This window comes from Nilaparvata lugens, chromosome 3 (assembly GCF_014356525.2).
Source record: "Nilaparvata lugens isolate BPH chromosome 3, ASM1435652v1, whole genome shotgun sequence".
Lineage (NCBI taxonomy): Eukaryota > Metazoa > Arthropoda > Insecta > Hemiptera > Delphacidae > Nilaparvata > Nilaparvata lugens.
This window is the reverse complement of record NC_052506.1, coordinates 28,543,836-28,565,619: the sequence shown is the minus strand read 5'-3', so window position 1 is coordinate 28,565,619 and position 21,784 is coordinate 28,543,836. Positions and strand designations below refer to the sequence as shown.

General features: G+C 34.4%; 1 protein-coding gene across 1 annotated transcript in view; it reads left to right on the top strand.

Moving 5' to 3' along the window:
• LOC111051638 (intraflagellar transport protein 140 homolog) overlaps positions 1-21,784 on the top strand; it is a 73,679-nt gene that overhangs the window by 41,766 nt on the left and 10,129 nt on the right. Inside the window, exons 16-20 of the mRNA XM_039422759.1 lie at positions 7,811-8,087; positions 12,039-12,191; positions 13,597-13,782; positions 14,228-14,446; positions 20,996-21,150. Coding sequence (XP_039278693.1) covers positions 7,811-8,087; positions 12,039-12,191; positions 13,597-13,782; positions 14,228-14,446; positions 20,996-21,150 — 990 coding nt within the window. The remainder of the gene's footprint in view (positions 1-7,810; positions 8,088-12,038; positions 12,192-13,596; positions 13,783-14,227; positions 14,447-20,995; positions 21,151-21,784) is intronic.

Here is a 21,784-nt window from a genome sequence, read left to right as displayed (position 1 = left end):
GCCTGTCTGACCACCGAAATTGGCAGTTCAGACATCAGCCTTCTCAGTAGATAGACAATGCTGCTGAGACTGGAGCACACCATGTCTATATGAGGTTCCCAGAGTAACTTGGCATCAAGAGTGAACCCCAATAGTCGGACCGGCTGCAAATACTCACTGACATCAGATAGAGAGAACAATATACTTTGGGTTTTTGCCTCATTCAGAGACAATCTGTTTAGTGAGAACCAATCACGAGCTTTATCATACAGCTCCATCACATCTGCTTTAGCTTGGGTGACACTCTTATTTGCAGAGAACAAGGAAGTGTCATCCGCATAGAACAGCACATTTCCCGCTAGATAGTAGTGCAAATCATTATTGCTACAAGAAAGAGTAATGGGCCTAACAATGAGCCCTGTGGCACACCCCGTTTTACCAGAAGAGGAATTGAGCACTGATCATTCCAATGTACAATCTGTTTTCTCTCAGAAAGGTAAGACTCAAACACCCGAATTGCGCATTCCTGTAAGCCATAATGCTCCAATTTCTTTAAAAGAACTGTATGAGGAATACAGTCAAATGCTCGTGAGAGATCACATAGCATTGGAAAAGTTGATTTCCGCTCCTCAAAAGAATTGATAATCGATTCTAACAGTGATTCCACAGCCATGACAGTAGATTTTCCCTTCCTGAAACCAAACTGAGAAGGAGCCAGGAGGTCATGCTCCTCAAGGTATTTATACAGTTGTGCAAATATGATTGTCTCAAATATCTTAGCAAAAACAGGAATTATAGAAATTGGTCTAAAACTTGAGGTGTCACAACATGGACCCTTCTTGTAGACTGGAACTGTTCTGGAGATTTTGAGTTGTTCAGGGAAAGTACCGCTAGCTAAACAGTTGTTTATACACAATGCTAATATGGGTGCAATAATAACCATCATCTGCTTGAGCTAATTTGGGGTCATGCCATAAATATCCTTACAATTGGAACTTCTGAAACCTAAAACCGCTTCAATTACATCTTGAGCACATACAATCTTGGTCCTCACAATAGAATATTTTTCCTGGTAGAGATTTTTCTTCGTGACAGTTTATTATACAGAGTGTTTCTGAAATGAACCGTCAAGTTTCGTGAGTGGTTCCCGTACATCGAAATGAAGAAATACTGTGTTGCCAATTTAATAATAGCAAAGGATTACATATTTTTCTCCACATTTATAATTTATTTGGTGACGGCTTCGTGAGGGGACCGAAATTATAAATTCCTATGTTAAATCTGCTGTAAAATTGAATAATAACAATTATGAGTATGTAATTTCAATGATTGTTGAAATATTGAGGAAATATGCCAGAAAACGAAACAAATTTACAAGCGATATAAATAAGAAGTGTTATTCAACGGTTTTAAATAAGATGGAATTGTAAATAATTTAATTTGGAGGAGAAATGTTCAGTTACTTTTTTGTCTAAAACGAACCCAAACCATGGTATCATAATCATGGAATTTTTTATTCTGCCAGAGGTTTTCAAATGTAAAAAATTGAAGGTATTTTCCATTCCAGGGCATTATTCCATTTATTTATTAATTGTCTGTTCTGTCTCCTTTGAATCCTGATTCATGAGGTTTGGGTGCAATTTAGTCAAACAAGTAACTGATTTTTTTCTCCTTTAAAATCAAATCATGTTGAAATAATAATTCCCTCTCATTTAAAATAATATTAAACAATATGTATCCTAGTTATATCATTTTTAAATTGGAAAATTACGATTTTGACATATTTTCCTCATTATCTCAGCAATTATTGAAGTAAAATACTTCAAAAGTTCTATTCGATTATCAGCTAATTTAACACAAAGATTGATCATTCAAGAATCCTTATGAGGCTACTACAATTTAAAATAATCTAAATTTGAATAAATTTTCAGAGCTGGTCGAGGTCGGACGTGATTTGTTTGTTGTGCTTGTCTTATCGTTTTGCGTAACTAATCCTGTTCAATGAATAGTACAACTTAACTTCTATGGTCACCTAGTTCAGCCCGATATATTATTTTGGAAGATTAAGTACGGACTCTAAATACTCTTCTCCTTTTTTTTCCGAGTTAAATTTCACCAAAATTTTCGTAATGGGTGCTTGTGCTGAGTGTCAATTGTCAGTGGAAAGAACGGATAAGGACACAATTTCTTGTACGGACTGTAGATCACTTTTCCACCGTAAATGTATTCATGCCGGTGGAGGTAAGGAGTTAACTGACGATGAATTTAAATTACTTACTATAACTACATGGAGATGTCCTGCATGCTTGTCAAAATTTTGTAAGAACCGTTGTGCTAGTGTGGACATGACCCCGGTGAAACATGTATCAGAAACTTGTGATTCGCGAGAGACTGTATCCGAGACATCTATCATTGACTTTAAAAAAGCCCTAAGTGATTTAAGGAACGAGATCTTAGAAGGTCAAGCTGTATTGAAGGACTCTTTGAAATCTTGTCACGATAAATTAGATGCAAATTCTACTCTGTTATCGAAACAGGAAAAATTGATTGAGACAAAGCAGGAGATTATAAAGGCTCTACAATCAGAGAATGAATCTTTGAAACAGAAAGTTAGTGATTTAACGTTAAGGTGTGATGATTAAGAGCAGTATGGACGCAGGAATACTGTCGAGATCCAGGGTATACCGATGACGGAGGCGGAGGACGTGACCGGTTTAGTGGTGAAGACGTGTGTGGCGGCGGGTGTGAATGTGACGGCCGAGGCGATAGACATCTGCCACCGGCTGAAGGGCCGTGTCAATGCGCCGCCCCCAATCATCGTCAAGTTTGTGCGACGAACGCACACGCATGCTATGCTGGGTGCACGACGCTAGGTAAAAGGCTTCTCAACATCACACATCGGTATTCAAGGTAAGGAACGACAGATTTTTGTTAACTTATCATTGACTATGCTGCGAAGGAAACTGTTTAATGAGGCTAGGAAACTGCAAAAACTATTGAATTTGAAATATGTTTGGGTTGATAGAGGCGGAAATGTTAAAGTGAGGATTGTTCCGGGGGGGCGTGTCTATACTATTCGAGATGAAAAGGATTTGGATATTGTTGCTGTGGATGCTGAAAAGTCTGGGGTTAAATCTGCTTGAGTAGATTCAGGGTTATATCCTGTGTAGAATTCTCTTTTCCTCATTTATTTAAATGGTGAAGTAACATTTTAAAAATATATATATTTATACTTTCTTCCTTTGAGAACTAGTATTATTTGCTCATTGATCTTTACGCCAGCAGATTATTATTCAGTTGAAAACTTACTCTACAGTATACGGTTTATTATTGATGTAGCCTTTATTATGCATAGAAGAAGAGTTTTGTGTTGGTGTTATTATAATAATTCTGTTCTTCGAGATAGATTATTTCGTTATCTACGATATGCAAGAGTGAATTTAGAGTGTTGATGCACATATATTAAAATCTGTGTTGAGTTGAATGAACTTAATATTCTGTTTAATAATATAATAGTTATAGTTGAATGAACCTCTCTACATTTATCATTCATGTGTGATATCGATATTCATTAATCACACCAACAATTTCAGATTTTATTAGTGATACTTTGTATTAATGATAAATCGTGTCGTTGTTCCATGTTCCAAGTTTCTGTGTAATTGTTTTTGCTTCAATTTTTTCATTTTGGCAATAACAATGCATTTCAAATTTCAAGATTAAAAAAAATTCATACCAGACATGCAAGTACGTAACAAAATGTTGTAGCCTACCTACTAATTAATGAGCACTGTGAATGTGTGAATGAACGTACTTGCATGTATGAGCTAATCGTATTATCATACATTATATTTCTATTTACATATTGTTCTTCAGAAATTTATTAATCAGAACTTCTCATTTGAAAATTGTTTCTGGATCTATTTATAGTTTATACATGCTCTTTATGTTTAAGTTATCACCATATTTGAGGCTTACATCGAATAATGATATCCTGTTTGATATAATGATACTTGATCTGTTTTGAGCAGTCTTTCATTGAGAATGAATATTGCAGAAAGCTGCTAGTTAAAAATCATCTAAGCTTATATCTATGGAATGCTGATAAACGATAGATTAACTTTGAATTTCGGATCTTATATTTTTCTGATTGTCCGTGTTATCAATTTATTGATTGTGAGTGGCTAGAACTGACTTACTATAGATATAAGATATCATTAGCTTGATATCTGACAAATTATCTTATCTAAAACTTTTCATATTTTCTTCTCTCTCTTTTTTTTAGTTTTTCTTTTGTATGTCTTCAAATTCTCATTATTCTATTTATTATCAGAATGTTAGAGGACTTCGTACCAAATCGTTGCACTTTCACACATCCTTACTGAGCACCGACTATGATGTAATTGTGTTGACTGAAACTTGGCTGCATAGTGGTGTGGTGAGCTCGGAACTCTTTGATGAGCGCTATTCTGTTTATCGGAGTGACAGGGGTGGGGGTCAGAGAGGAGGTGGGGTGCTGATTGCAGTCAAAGGATCTTTACACCCTGAATTATGCGATGAATTGTCTAGAGATAGTGCGCATTATGATTCCGTTGCAATTAAAGTCAAGTTAGATGATAATTTCTGTTACATTAGCGCGGTTTATTTTCCCCCATCAACCTAATCAAATATTTTCCTACAATATGCAGAATTTGTCGAGTCACTTAGTAGTGTGCTTGACGGTAGGCTCATGATAATTGTGAGATTTTAATTTACCTGAAATCACTTCCAATGAATATGATTTTGCAGCTGGTTCAATTAAAGTAAGAATACTAAATAGCTTGATGTCTTTTTATGATCTTAATTCTTTCAATTCTGTAGTAAATGAACTTGGTAGGACACTTGACCTTGTTTTAAGTAATTTTCCTGTAAATGTTGTTAAGAATGACGATCCCATGCTCCCTGAAGATGGCCATCATCCCGCGTTGTGTGTTGAAGCCTCATATATTGACCATCCTTCCGAATTCTTTGTAGATGATTCTCAGGAGTACCGTTACAATTTTGCTACAGGTGATTTCCTTGGGCTTTATTACCTGCTCAGAGACTGTTGTTGGGACTCCCTCTTATGCTGTACTGATGTTGATTGTGCCGTTGATGAATTTTATAGAAAACTTTACCTTTGCTTAGATGAATGTATTCCAAAAGTGAGGATTAAGAGAAAAAGTAATAAGTACCCTCCATGGTTCACTAATGATATAATTTCTGATTTAAAAATTAAAAATAAATGTGCAAGGAAAAGGCGAAATTCTCCTTACCATGATAACCTATTCAAGACTTTGCGTACATCTCTTAAAGCTAGAATCACCATTGCACATGACAACTATATTGCAGGGATTCAGGCGGGCATAACAAACAATGTTAAAAACTTTTGGAATTATGTTAATTCCAGGAGAAAAACATCTTTTGTAGAGTCATCAATGAAATTTAATGGGCGGTTCTACAGTGGTTGTAACGTTGTTGAGGGGTTTGAGGAATATATAGATATAGAATATAGAATATAGAATATATTTATATTGAGGGGTTTGCAGAATATTTTCAGTCTGTATATGTGGCTGATACACCTAACACCCCTGGTGAGCAAGAGGAGAGACCGGAGACATCTGGGATGCCAGTGTTAGATGTTGAAATTGGGGTAATCTCTACCAATGAGGTAGACTGCAATAAGAGCTCTAAGGTCTGGGTGCTCTTAGGGCCCTGATGCTATACCAACTTTCATTGTCAAGGGTTGCGCAGAAGTTCTTATAATGCCTTTGAAGTTTATCATGAATTTAGCTGTGAAAACTGGTAAATTTCCCCAGAAGTGGAAAACTGCAAGAATTACTCCTGTTTTCAAATCTGGTAAAAGAACCGATATAATGAATTATAGGCCAATTTCAATTTTGAATTGTTTCTCAATTTTTTTTGAAAAAATACTACATTCAAATCTATTTATGCAGGTCAGGAGTGTCATAGCAGAGGAGCAGCATGGCTTTTTACCATGTCGCTCAACAGTGACTAATCTTATGACCTTCAGTGATGAAGTATCCCAGGTACTGGACAATGGAGGTCGTGTAGATGTTGTTTATACCGATTTGTCCAAGGCTTTTGACACTATCAGCCATAGGCTATTGTTGATAAAGCTTGGACTGATGGGTTTCAGTGATAGCCTTGTCAATCTTCTGCAGAGTTATCTACAGTCCAGGACGCAATTTGTTAAAATTCTCAATTTTAAATCAAAATCGTTCATATGTTCATCGGGAGTACCTCAGGGCTCCAACCTTGGGCCTCTCTTATTTCTCCTGTACATAAATGACGTTCCATCAGTTATAAATAATTCTTCCTGTCTCTTTTATGCAGACGATGTGAAATTGTTCAAGGAGATCAAGAATGTTGATGATACATTTTATTTACAGGGTGATATCAATAATTTTTTTCATTGGTGTGAGACTAATGGACTCAGGTTGAATGTTTCAAAATGTAAATTCATGAGTTTCAATCGTCAACTCAACCCTCCAATAAATGTGTATCATATAAGTGACAGACCATTGGAGCAGGTAAGATACTTCAAGGACCTTGGAGTTCAATTTGCTTCTGATTTTTCTTTCAATACACACATTGATTGGATAGCTACTAGGGCAAATCAGCAAATGGGTTTTATTCTGAGAACCTGCTCACCCTTTAATGATGTCTTGCCTCTGATATTAATTTACAAGTCACTTGTGAGAAGTCTGCTAGAATATGCTTCAGAGATATGGAGCCCATATCATGCAGACAGAGTTAGTGTACTGGAGCGATTGCAAAATAAATTTTTGAGATTCATGTTTTACAAGAAATTCAATTACTATTGTCCGTTAGATTTTCCAACTGAGTCACTGAGAAATTTATTTCACATTAAATCTTTAAAAGTAAGGCGTGATGTCAGAGCACTCATTTTTCTCTTTGGTCTCTTGAATAATGAAATAGATGCACCACATTTACTATCTAAGTTGAATATATATGTATCACCTGTGGCTCGACGTTCTGATTTTTCATTCATGGTTCCCCGCTCCAGAACTCTAAGAAACTATCACTCTCCCCTGAATAGAATGCAGAGAATTTACAATAATTTAACAGGGCAACTAGATGTCTTCTGGTTTTCTCGTGCTAGATTCCGCAAAGTTTTATACGCTAGTATGGTTTAGGTGGATGTCAACAATATCTTTTGGATGCATGGGTGTGGCTGTGCACATGGTTTGGGGCGAGAGGTACGGTATTTTGTTATTATTTATATAAGAAGTTCTGATTATATTTTGATTCAATCGTTGTTTTTTTCAATTTTGCATTTATCAAGTTTTTTTTCTCTTTTTCAACTAGATTACAAGTTTTTGTACTCATTGTATTTTTTTGTCATTTTCTTATTTTTCTTATACATTAATTTTCCTATTAATATTTTTCTTATTATTATCAATAATATTATAACTATTTTTTCCTTTTTTTTAATCTCAATATTGTATTGTACAAATATGTAAAGGAGACAGATTTGGGGTGACCCCCGTTGTCTCCATTTATGAATGAATAAATAAATAAATAAACAAATTATTGGTTATTCCGCCATTATAATCTCGGTAACGATGTACTTCAGGACAGATGTTGACTTGTACTCATTTTTTTAATTTTATTGTCCGGAAACCACCCACGATTGTCCGTCTATTTTTTAAACACTCTGTATAGTCTGGCTGAAACATATTATGAGTATTGTGAATAAGTCACTTGTTATATATCTAATTATATATTCTAGATATATATATTTTAATTATTGAGCCTTCCATTTCAGGGCATTATTCAAATGGTGGGCTCAATACATGGAGAGCAGTGGTGATATGGAGCTGGCAATGAAGTACTACAAGGATGCTGGAGATGACCTGTCAATGGTGCGGGTGATGTGCTTCCTGGAGGAGTTCGACCGGGCAGCGGAGATCGCCAGTCGCTCATCGGACAAAGCGGCCTGCTACCACCTAGCTAGGCAATACGAGAATATGGGCCATGTCCAGGAGGCTGTTCACTTCTTCACTCGGGCCACTGCTTATGCCAACGCTATTCGTATGTGCAAGGTAATAACAATAATATCGAGTGACCTGGCTGGCTCAGGTCTGGTGACAGAGTTAAGCAAGGTCAGCTATGTGCAAGGTAAATCATGCTCTATTCGAAACAGTTTTGAGATTCGAAAGGAAAAATAATAATACCTGGCTTCTTTCCTTTATTGTAATTGAAGCAATAATTCTCTGTGAAACCATTACTGTTCTTAAAGAATATGTGATGGATTTGTTCGTTTTTCTGAGCTTTGAATAGTGTGAATTGGTTTTTGAAAAGTGAAAGTGAAATAACCTACATTTTTGATTCGGAGAGTATAAATTGGAAATGGAACAGTTTTGGGCATGAGCCTGTTGTGCCTTTCCTCGTCTCAAGTATTTGTACACAATGACATAAATAAAGATTATTGACTATTGTGTTCATTCCAATTCCTGTATACAGGAATACAGTATACAGGCTGTACAGTAACGTAGACAGTGTTCAGTACCAAAATGTACATCAACCAAAGTATGGTGAAATTAAAAATGTATAGGTTAAAAATGTATTAAAAATTTATTTATAGGTTAAATTGAAAATAATTATCTTGGTAATTCTCAAAAGTATTTTGTTGCTGAAATGAAGACGATGGTGAAATATTGAAGAATTTTATTTCAGTTGATCACATCTATTTTATTGATTTGTATGAATAATTTCAAAATTACAACATTTCAACTTGAAGATAAAATATATAAATGCAAAAATTACATTAAGAAACTTCATTTCGTGGTGCAGATCTTGTTGAGGCACTATTATGATGAAAATACAGGAGGAACCCTACATCTTTCCTGCATACATTTAGAGTGTTAGTGATCCTTACTTGTTTTGTCTATTCAGAACTATTTGAAAAATGAAAAACTGGATATACTACTGTCCAAGTTAGGTGGTACGTTAGTATAAAATCGAATTAAATCTATTACCTTACAAAAATTAAATTGAATACTGATTACAAATGTGATGTTCTCGTACATATAAAACCATAGTTTGAGTGCTGGTGATGAGTAACAAAGCAGAAAAACTATAATATTACTTCCAATAGAAAAATAGCTATTTGTGCAACTAGTGCGCAAAGTGCCACTTTGCTGCACCGAAAGAAACGTTCACGCACGAGCCGTAGGCGAACCATAGAATGTGAAAAGTCAGTAATAGACGGTGAACATGTCCTATACCAAATAAAATGTTTGTTTGTGCAAATCTTTAGTATTTTTAATGCTGATAATAAATATTGCAACCATTCCACAACAGAACTATTTCAAATTCAGTCTAAATGACAATAGAATGAATATTATAAAGTTATATGAGATTCAATTATAATAATACTTCATCTACAAGAAGTAATCAGCAAGTGTAGAAATGGCCATATCACTTGTCTGGATATGTATTTTGAGCCTTCAATGAGCCTCACAAACGTTATACTTCACCCGTGACTAACAGTTTAATATTCTCCTATCCAATTCCGAAAACACAAAAGTTATGCAGCAAAACTTTGTTTATAAATATACGGTGCCCATTAATTTGTTTTATTAATTAATTTGTCTATGTGATCAAAGCTGTAAGCTTATGTTTTAATTTTTCTATTAATGTAAGTAAATAAATAAGCTAATAGGCCCAGGACTGATCAAGGATTAGACTAGTGATCAGCCCTCAGGACAGACTTAAGTCTAACCTGACCATTCTATGAAATTTTCATGTGTACTATTTATTCCAGTTCCAAATATCCTCAAGTTTGAGTCTGAATGATACACAATTAGTGTAAAAATATAGTTTCAGCTTGTTTTTCATATAAATGCACTGAACACATGCTGGTATCGAGCACATCTTTTACGAGAATCAAAATATCTCATCCCCGAAATTCACAAGCTGATGTATAGCCAAACTACAAAATATAAACACGACCTAGAAGATAAAGAAACCTTAAGGGTTTGAAAGGGAAGGTTAGGAGGTGGGTTTTTGCTTTTATATTGCAAAATGCTTGTATTATTCAAATGTTTTGATAGTTATTGTAAAGCAGAAACAGAAAGCTTGCATGACAGAAAATGTTTGTGTTATATTATAATTTGACTATAGGTCACCGTATGATTTTTAAGAATGCGATATTCTGCCTACTCTGTACTACAGCCTACGTCACGGCTGCAGTTCCCCCACTCCAATCGCATTTCAACTAAAATACTATAAGGTGCGTACAGACTTTCGTTCCGCTCCAAGACCGAACGTCACTCCAGCAGAGCGATTGATGATCGACCGGCGAGCAACAATGGTTCGACCGGGGAACGCGAGAAGATCTACCATCTTCCGTAACGTTCATGATCGGTGCGAGTAGAGAGCGGAGGCGGAGCGATTGCTGTGCGATGGTGGTACGTGGGCGGTACGAGGGAGGAGCGTGCTCGGTTCGGGTTGGAAGCACGAGTATGTGTACGCAGCTTTATATGAGTGACCAACCTTCTGTCTACTAACTTTGGTATTCAATAACATCTATTCTGTATTCAGTTTCTAATTCATCAACGGCATTCATTGAAGTTGTTCTACGAAAATGTGAGTAGAGATGTTTCGGAGAGTTGAAGAACTGAATAACTTTTTTTGAAGTGTAAGTATTTATGTTTCAAACCTAATGGATACATTATTGTTTTGAAAATATAACAATCACAACCTTAGTATCAGTAACAAGAGTAACCTAACCACAAAAGTAAATGAAGATATAAAAATATTTGATTCCTTGATCATAAAAATAGTCGATAAATGTTTTCAATGTCTTCCAGTTAAAAATATAGACATCTCAAACATAAAAAATCGTTCATGATAACTTGAATAGAAATAAAATACTAATATTGAATACTATCAAAACTTCTTGTTTATTTGCTGTTTGTTATTCTATATCTCGCGGTAATAAGCAGCTGTTTTACAAAAATTTCCAGCCAGCAACATATTCAGGTTTACCAACATTTCTTTTACTTTGCTGCACTCTACCGTCATAAAGCGTGTTAACTATTTTGTGTTATGTTGCGAATTTGGAGTGCGACAAAGTCTTTGCCGCACTCAAATCTACATTCCCGCACTGGGTGTGGGAATAAGGTATTTTGCGTACTATAATTGATGTGGGAATAAGCACTTTTTCGGGTAACTGTAGGAAAAATATATTTTAACATGGTAGACTCTCAACTATACCTGCTAAAGTACTAATTAAAACCAATCCTATACTATTAAACGAGCAATTTCTGTTTATATCTTTGTATTTCACCGGATCTCGAAAACGGCTCAAACGATTATCACGAAATTCAGAACATTGTAGGTTCATAATATAAAAATTCGATTGCACTAGGTCTCATCCCTGGAAAAACACGCTGAAGGACATTCAAAGGATAATTATTATTTATCCTTGGAAACAGCTGATAATAATTATTTCGTCGTCTGTTGGTGATGGAAGTGAGTGAGCGAGTTCATGTGTGTGGGACTGTGTCAAAATTTTGACTCAGCTGTTGAACTTTTGTAATCATTCAATCAGGTACTTAGTGCCGGTTGCAAAAAAAACGGGCTATTTTCAATCCTGATTAATTCCAGTAGATCCATCTTTTTGAAATAGTCTTCTCTGATTTGGTTCACGTGAAATTAATCAGGATTAAAATTTAACCGGCTTTTGTGCAACCGGGCAATTTGAGGGATATTTTTTGCATTCTTCTGGGAATTAATATCAATTTACTGTGATTAGATAGAACTTCTGTATGAACTATGAATGTTATTATAATTTCTTTTTTCGTGATAAATTGTTCATGCTTTTGTATTGCAGAGCGAAGATCGGTCACCGATATTGAACCATAAATCATTTAAATAATTACTGTTTTGATCATTTTGCTTAGAGATTGTTTTAGTAAACCTTTCAAGGAGCTCTTTAATAATAATAGTAGAATTGTAATAGTTACATTTGGCCGGTATTTTGGCAGGAGCAGCATTTGGATGACCAGCTGTGGTCTCTGGCGTTGTCGGCTGGACCGCGTGAACAGACAGAGGCAGCCCGCCATCTTGAATCGACGGCGCCCGATCGCGCTGTCCTCCTCTATCATCGAGCTGGACTCTTCCGCACCGCTCTAGACCTTGCTTTCAGGTATTTTAAGAGCCAGTTGCTTTATTTTTTATAATGATTAACTAGGGATACATGTCGGCAGACTCGATTTTGATGAGCCACTTTTTTGGATGGCAAATATGCAATAGACTATTGAAAATTATTTTCATATACCGTATATATTGTTTATTTTTCTGTGTGGCGAAAAATAACGTTCTCACCATGGGCAAAAATGTTTTTCCGGCTCTCAATCTTTTCTAGTCCTCGGCCTACGGCCTCGGACTTGAAAACCGATTTCGAGCCAGAAAAGTCTCATTTTCGGCCCTAGGTGCGAAATATACTATTTCGCCCCACCTGGATGTAATGAGCTGGTTTTCGTGCGTCATATGGAGGCCGAAAGTGATTGTTTTCTGACCAGGCTGGTAAAAGTTTTACGGCCATAGGGCTGTAAAATAACCTTGAAGTCAGCTGATTCTGATTTGATGTGAACGTGTTTACTAAATAGTTTATGAAACGGAATCAGTTTATGCTTCTAGAATTGAATAAAGTATTTTGCAATAAGATACTATCATTTTATTTGGATGAATGAAATACAAATAAGATATTGTAAACTATTCAAATTCAATTCTCAGAGTATAATAGAATCCAACCTCAAACCTCATAGTACTGCGTTTATCACGAAACATGGTGCATAATTTTGGAACTACTTGGGCAATAACCATGGTGCTGAACGTTTTCACAAATAGTTTATGTAACAGAATCAGTTTATGCTTCTAGGATTTAATAAAGTATTCTGCAATAATATTCTATCATTTTATTTGGATGAATAAAATACAGATAAGATATATATTATAAAAAACAATTCAAATTCGATTTTCAGAGTAGCATAGAACTTCTAACCTAAACTTCCGCAGTTAAAGACGACAAGCATTGTTGACTTTCAGATTGGCCAAATTTCAAATGTGCTAAAACAGCTGATCAAACTTTCATTCTGTTTATTATTCAAGAATCAAAAAATTTATAATAATATCATCTCATTGTAATTTGAAAGAATAAAAAAGTATAAACTCAACCTCCCACATTAAAATATAATTGAACATAATATTTTAGGTTATTTAGACATATCAGATGAAAAATAAAAATACTTTGACAATTTCCTGATATTCAGATTACCACAGATTTGCTAGAGCTATGACCTTCCAGTTTTTCTTTCGGAAGTGCCTAATAAACAATTATTCTCATATATACTGTATATTGTTTTATTTTTTTGTGTAGCGAAAAATAGCGTTCGCACCACGGGCAAAAATGTGTTTCCGGCTCTCAATTTTTTCTAGTCATCGGCCTACGGCCTCAGACTTGAAAACCGATTTCGAGTCGGGAAAGTCTCATTTTCGGCCCTAGGTGCGAAATATACTATTATTTTCAACTTTTCTGTGTAGTACAAAGACGGAGTATCACTTTGTTGGGAAAGGAGTGTGCCACTGACTGAAGAGCTCGCAGAAGCCCTCACCCCCTCTCAGGGCGATCCAAATAGGGCTGAAATTCTCGAGCACCTGGCTGAATGTGCTCTCATGCAGGCCAATTACCATCTTGCCACAAAGAAGTTCACTCAGGCTGGTAACAAGGTAAGCATCAATCTAACGCCTCTACTAATATTTTATTGAATTGCAATATTATTTGCATTCAATGGTTTTTTTGTTTATCAGGTTTGTCATTGGCTTTAATCCGTTTTGCACCTACATTGTTCAATTATATAAGACAAATTTGATTTTTTTCTTCATTGATCTTGCCAATGAATCTGTAATAAATTTTAAATTATGAAAAAACCAAAGAGCCACAAAGACTGCTATATTGGACCAATTTATGTCATATCAAGTCCTTTATGTGCAGGTGTTTCTTTGTTTTGGAATTTAATTAATCTATTTCACATTTTTCCGAATTAATCAACATTATTTAGTACTAATTTTAACACAATTTCCTGTCCAAAAATATTTATGAAAAATATGAATTGTTTGTATGGACGGATCAAACAGATGATGAAATAGAAATTTTATGATTGTTCAAATTTAGGTAAAGGCAATGAAGGCACTCCTGAAATCTGGAGATACCGAAAAGGTGATTTTCTTTGCGACGGTTTCTCGACAACGTGAGATCTACGTGATGGCCGCCAACTACTTGCAGTCCCTCGAGTGGCAGTCGCAGCCCGACCTGCTCAAGAACATCGTCACGTTCTACACCAAAGGCCGTGCTCCCCATCTTCTCGCCAACTTCTATACATCTTGTGCTCAGGTTTGTATCTCATATTCATTTATGAAAATCTGGTGTGGTACACTCACACAACTTTCCTTGTTCATTGAACTGTAAGCCTCATTCTTAAACGAGAATAATTTAGGGGAATAACATAGTGACGATTGGTGGCAACATTTTTGCAACTACGATCAGACTACTGAATATGTGTATATATAATAATTGTTATCAGAGTACTTTTTCCTTTGTAAATAATTGTGAAACTCGATGATTTTTTTAAAAGTCGTCAAAACAGCTGTTCTCCAGATGAAATATATCGACTATGTGTTCTTTTCATGAACTGCTCTACCTACCTACCTACCTCATGCACGAGAAGGAGGTTACAAAGTCCATTTCTCAAGGATGGTGTGGACCCCCCATTAGTTTCCCAGGAAAAATACTTATGCCAGTTGATAGAGCTGATAAATAACTATACATGGTATGAATTTGAAAAAATCGGTCGAGTCATTTTTGAGAAAATCGTGAAAAACATGGGTTTTCAGTAATTATCTGCCATTTTTCTCAAGATTATTACTGAGCTCCTGCAATTTTCCCAGAAATGAGACTCATGTCAGTTGATAGGGCTTATGAATAGCTATCCATAGTATGAATTTGAAGAAAATCGTTAGAGCCGTTTTCGAGAAAAACGTGAAAAACATGTTTTTTTAGTAATTATCCGCCATTTTTCCCGCCATCTTGAATTGAATTTCATTGAAAACACACACACACACACACACACACACACACACACACACACACACACACACACAGACCAATTTTTTTTGGAAAGCATTACTTTTCCTTTACCTATGGTAATAGGGCAAGGAAAGTAAAAACAGTGCTTCCAATAGTTATGATGTCATTACTCAACTTATAAATATTACTTGATCATGAAACTAATTTCCAATTAGAATAAAAGGCTGCCAAACATCACGGAAAATGTATTTCCGAAAATTAATTTCTCCACAATCAATCTACCTTCTTTTCAAATTCTCACTGATCACGAAATAGTTATTTCTGCAACTATCGCGCAAAGTGACAGTTTGCTGCACCGCAAGAAACGTTTACTCTTGGTTTTACACGTTGGTTTCTTGAGTGCAGCAAACAAACTTTGCGTACGTATTTGACATTAAATTTTCCCTACAGTTACCATTGAATATGAAAAGTGAGTAATTATGGGAGGAGTGTCCTGAAATCCATCAAATGTTAGTCTGTGTAATTTTGTTATTAATAAAAACGTTGATTTATTTATAATAAATAATAATAATTAATTTAATTGGAAATTTATAATCAATAATTTATTTCAATTAATCGAATTAATTTGAAATAGTAAATAATTTTAAATAAATTTAAATTTCTAAATAATTTATCAACCAATCAATTCATAAAAAAATAATTATAATGAATAATAAATAATGTTCAAGATATATAATTGAATAATATATTATATTTAAATATTTTAATATCCAATACCATTATGTGTTTAAATCTATCATTAATTTTCAATTAAAATAATTTATTAATTAATTTAAAATATTCATTATGTCAAAATTACAAAAATAATTTTCATTGAAGTTGAAAATTCTCAGCAAAAGTTCTCAGTTTTATTCAAGTTATACCATAGAGAAACAATAGCGTATTACTGTCGATTATTGTCGACTTTTACTGTTTTGTTGGGGTGAAAGTGTATGAACGGCTCAGTATGTGAAGCGTCACACAGCTTCACGGAAAAGAACTACGTGGACTATCGGCTTGAGATAACAGTAAAAGTTGCGACATAAACGTCCTATACCATGGGATATATACTTACGCTATTGTTTCTCTATGGTTATACTTATAGGAGGTCCACATTATAATGGCAGTGTACGATTGACAATACTGCTGCTGTCCTTTTCTATCATACAACAAAACAGATAGCACTATCTCTCTCTCGCTTTGCAATGATGTCTATTTGCCAGAATATTTTATATTCACTTTTGACAGTGACTGTACAAAACTGACCAAACAATTCACAGCCGCCATTTTTTTCTTCATTCTATTAAAATACTTGAGTACACAAGTTGTATAATTGATTTAAAATGTATTTTTGAAACAATGAAATAATTTTTAAACATTAACATATGAGAAACACGAATTAAAATACCTGAAATGACATTTTGAAAGTTAATAACTAACCATCCTAGACTTCATCCATGCTTCAGTTAGCCTACCCGTATAGGTTAGACCTACTCTTACCGGTATAAATAATATTGAAAAGTTATTTAAGAATTAATCCATTGAAATTACTTATTTTTGAACAGGATTTCTATTTTTCTATTATTTTTAAAAGAAATTGGAGTAGAATATCTACCAAATAACTTAATTTCTGTTGTTTTGAAATTCAGATTGTTGTGTCACAGTTTTTTAAATTAGCAGCCATTTCAGGTTTGTATAAAAATAAAAATCTAATCTCAGTTATGAAAGCAAATTTTTGAATCAAATTATGAAAAAATATATTTCCTTGAATAATTTGACATTAAATTAATTATTTTATCAAGGAAATGATAATTATTATTAGATTAAATTTAATGGGATGAATTGAGTAACAGCTGTGTACAGTCAGTGGCAAAATGGAGAGACTTGGCAACGTTTTTCTCCTATCGTTCTTCACTGCCATTATAACATGGATCTCACTTTATACTATATTCAGAAAATAATACAGAACAAATTCGCATTCAAAATATATACCAACAATGTCAACAGCTGATTGGGATGGCTGCAAAATGGCTGAACCGACAAGCGCGCGACCTAGTGGAAAGAATTGTACCTAAATTCGTTTCATCCAGCTAATAAAAACATGATTCAGAAATTATTTAGACTTATGGTTAATATTCCGGGAGCAAATGTCATGAATAAGGCACTATTGCTATATCGCTTGTATTTCAATAACTGTTCAAGATATTCAACCGTTTTTTCAGACGAAAATATTTTTGAAATCTTCCTCTACAATTTTTGTTTCATAAAATTTTCCTCCAAAATGCATATTTTTTTTAGTTATTACCTTCAAAAGCCCAAAAATTTTCTTTCTAAATTTGTTCAAATTTCATTCCATACCAGAGAAATTTAAAATCTATGAAATTTAGACGAAAATGATGAATTTGAGCATTTTTTCACCTTTTAGAACAATATATCTTCATGCGCTGTACGTCAAAAAATGAGTTCTCCAGCGCCCTCCAAAGAAAACCCTGCATGATTTCTGGTGCGTTTTTCCATACGCATGAGGTAACAAGCTAGAACTATCATAGTTATTTGTATATCTAGAACTAGAACTATAAAATCTATTTTTTCATGACTACTTTAAGATAAAGACTTGCAAATGGTCTCAATCTCTTCGTTACAACAAGACGAATAAGAATATTGATGATGGAAACAACGAAAATATTCGACATCAATGAAAAATACAAGTTGGCGGTCATTATTGACAGAAATTTTTATATCGCTTGTTATTCAGTTATTGTGAGAGATATCGGATTGGTTTTACCACCAAAGTGTTTAGAATTAACCAAACAATGATGTTCGAAAGAATCATCTCATTTCGACCACTCTTTCCATTATTTATTCAACTTCAAAAACGTGAAACATACATTTTTCGGTTGTATCGCTTGTATTTCAGTAATCCTCTAAAACGCATATTTATCAGTTATAACCTTCAAATGCCCAAAAAAATTCTAATTTCATTCCATTATAACTTTTTTGTGCAAGAGATATAGACAAATTTTTAATCTATGAAACTTAGAGCGTTTTTTCAACTTTGGAACGATAATATATCTTCATGCGCTGTAAGTCAGAAAATGAGTTCTCCAGCGCCCTCCAAAGAAAACCCTACATGATTTCTGGTGCATTTTTCCATACGCATGATGTAACAAGCTAGAACTATCATAGTTATTTGTATATCTAGAGTGAAAAGTACAACTTTTTCCCCCTGTGGGAAAAAGTTTGAAGCCCGAGGCGAAGCCGAGGGCAACAATTTTCCTGAGGGAGAAAACGTATTTTTCGCTCGTGATTTACACAACATTTTTTTATAGAAACTGCAAATCAAATAATTTTAATAACTTACGTTATTGGTGACTATGTTTTTTAACAACATAACCTAAAATCTAAAACCTAAAAACCGGTCGTCTGATTGGCACTGCCGATTGCGCTATCTATCGGCAAAAGTTGTAACAATTATATCAGCTGGCTAGCTATCAAAAATGGCTTACTCCAGTTTGCGGGTTTCAGATTTGAATTGCAGATAAAAAATATTTGTTGGCTTGTATTTTGAATAAAATAAAATATGTATAAATTTTTATCGTCTACTAATATTAAGTATGTAATCTTATACAAACATATATTTCATGAGTTGATCAAAATTCTGGTTGTAGTTTTGAATTCAGTTGACTCAATGACAGACACCTCTATTATGCTCCCTCATCTGAGCTTAGACCTTCTAACATATTTCAAATGTAAGTTATAAAAATAGAGATGCTTCCCATGTTATTTAAATAGAGTTACTTTTACGCTCTAGGGAGTTTTTCTCTTTTTTCGTCCCGAGAGCGAAAAAGTGACACTTTAGTATTATGTTCCAGGGAGTAAAGTAAGCACTTTAGGCAGAAGTTGGAGGGAAAATCTATTTTTTCATGACTACTTCAAGATAGAGACTTGCAAATTGTCTCAATCTCTTCGTTACAACAAGCCGAATAAGAATATTGATGATGGAAACACAGTAAAATTTGTTGGAATTAGATAAATTTGCGATATTGTAGTATGATTATTTTGGAGCTTCCAGATTGCTGAATTAATCCGATATCCTCGACATTATTAGAATTACTTATGATTTCTCAAAAATGACATTTTTGCCGCCATTTAGTTTTTTATTATGATGACAAAATTTATTGAGATTGCCATAATGGATAATCTCTTTCTACACATCATTACAAAGAGATTGATACCATTCCATTTGATACTGTACCTTTAAGGAGACATGAGTTACACGGTTTTCTTATTTTTGGGATTGGCATTTGGTGGAAAAAGCGTGTTTTCCGATGCAAACAGTACTTTTCTCTCTATTTCCGATGACGCTCCAGCCGTGGAATATGAACATACAGCCTCCAAACAGATGTCATTTTAAAGCCTTGGAAATATTCTAAAACACAGTACCAATAACACTAGTGTATGTCTACTGCGAATACATTTACAGGGTGTAAAGTGAAATATTGTCCCCGAAACATGTGTGTTTCAAGTTTTGAAGTTGAATAAATCATTCGATTTATTTCGATTTTGATTTTCATTCGAAAAGAGTGGACGAAATGAAACGATTCACTCGAACATCATAGTTTGGTTAGTTCTAAAAACTTTGGTGATAAAACCAATCCGATAACTCTCACAATAACTGAATCGCAATGGATATAAAAATTTCTGTCAATAATGACCGTCATCTTGAATTTTTCAATGATGTCGAATATTTTCGTTGTTTTCATCATCAATATTCTTATTCGGCTTGTTATAACAAAGAGATTGAGACAATTTGCAAGTCACTATCTTGAAGTAGTCAGGAAAAATAGATTTTATGGTTCTAGTTTGTTCCCTCATGCATATGGAAAAACGCACCAGAAATCATACAGGGTTTCCTTTGGAGGGCGCTGGAGAACTCATTTTGTTATGTACAGCGCATGAAGATATATCGTTCCAAAGTTGAAAAACGCTCTAAATTTCAAAGATTCAAAATGTCTCTGTATCTCTTGCACAAAAAAGGTTATAATTGAATGAAATTAGAAAAAGTTTTTTGGGCTTTTGAAGGTTATAACAAAAAATATGCGTTTTAGAGGAAAATTTTATGAAACAAAAATTGTAGAGGAAGATTTTAAAAATATTTTTGTCTAGAAAAAAGGTTGAATATCTTGAACGGTTATTGAAATACAAGCGATATAGCAAAACCCTGAAAATTTTGGCGGCCATCTTGTTTCCGAGGTGCCTGTGATTTCGACTTATCATCATCACGATCCTTATTATGCCAGACCTAACGAAGAAATTGAGACATCTTCCATGGCTGTTACCCAAAAATGACCACGGAATGACATTTTTTGCGCCCGGACTATAACTCAAATTACCGAAAAATGCTCAAAGTAAAGATGGTTCTCACATTGAGAAGGAAATAGTAAATAATTAGATTGGAAACGTGATTTCTTCATTCTTGAGCTCAGTTGCTATTGTCGCTGTTATTTCTATTGTTGCGTATGTCTATTAAATTTAAGGTGATCTAGTGACGTCTACGAATTCGGAGTCTGATTCGTTTTTTGGTCTAATAGTGCTGGTTCAATTAGATGACACCACTTAACCGCGGTTCAATTCAATAGACATAATTATGTGCAATCGGAAAACAAACTTTCTCCCTGTCCCTCACCACGAATATACAATAAAAATAATATTTTATACCTTAAATCCTTTCTATGTATTCTCTATTAAAAATTGGAACTATTGGAGTTTTTATTATTTTATATTACATTTATTAAATAATACTGTTTTTGTCATCAGGTAGAAATTGATGAGTATGGAAACTACGAGAAGGCGTTGGGTGCATTGAATGAAGCTGCACGCTGCCTATCGAAGGACTCTGACCAGTATGCCAGTGTTGTTGAATCAGTTGCTAGAAAAACTGCTTCTGTGAAAAAGTTCCTTGATATACGAAGGTTTGTTACGTCTTTACTGTATCATCCATAGTGATTTCAAAGGTTGATTTTAAAATGAAATCAGATTATAAAGTATGTAGGCTAATAACTGTAGAGGGAGTGCCTCAGAACTGCGAGTTCCAATTCGTCTAGTGTGTGAAAATAATCTTAAAGGCCGGTTTCCGAGCTTGGGATCTAGGCCTATAAGTTCTTGACTTTTGAGTCCAGGACTTTAACGCAGTAAACACGAGGGAAATTCATAATATTATATTGTTGTTATTTTGGCAATGCGAGACAGCTGATTGAACAATGAAGCGGGCTTATTCAAATGAGCATGCTCACCAAACTATTTTGTGAAAATATGTCTCGATTCATTTGTAAACCTATTCAAAGCAAACCCTAAACTTTTGAAATATGATTGAATAAAAATTTCATTTTACGTTATGCTATTATTAATTATTGATCATTAAATTGATTGAATCGATTGATATGTTTGCTCAGTTTAAGTCCAGAACTTAATTATAAAACCTACCTCAGTCGAGGGTTTAAAATCACGCTGTTTTAAGTTCTGGACTTAACGATTTTTCATAAATCCTTTACTCGGAAAGAGGCGAGAATCTAATTCAAGTCCTGGACTTATAAGCCCTTTACTCAG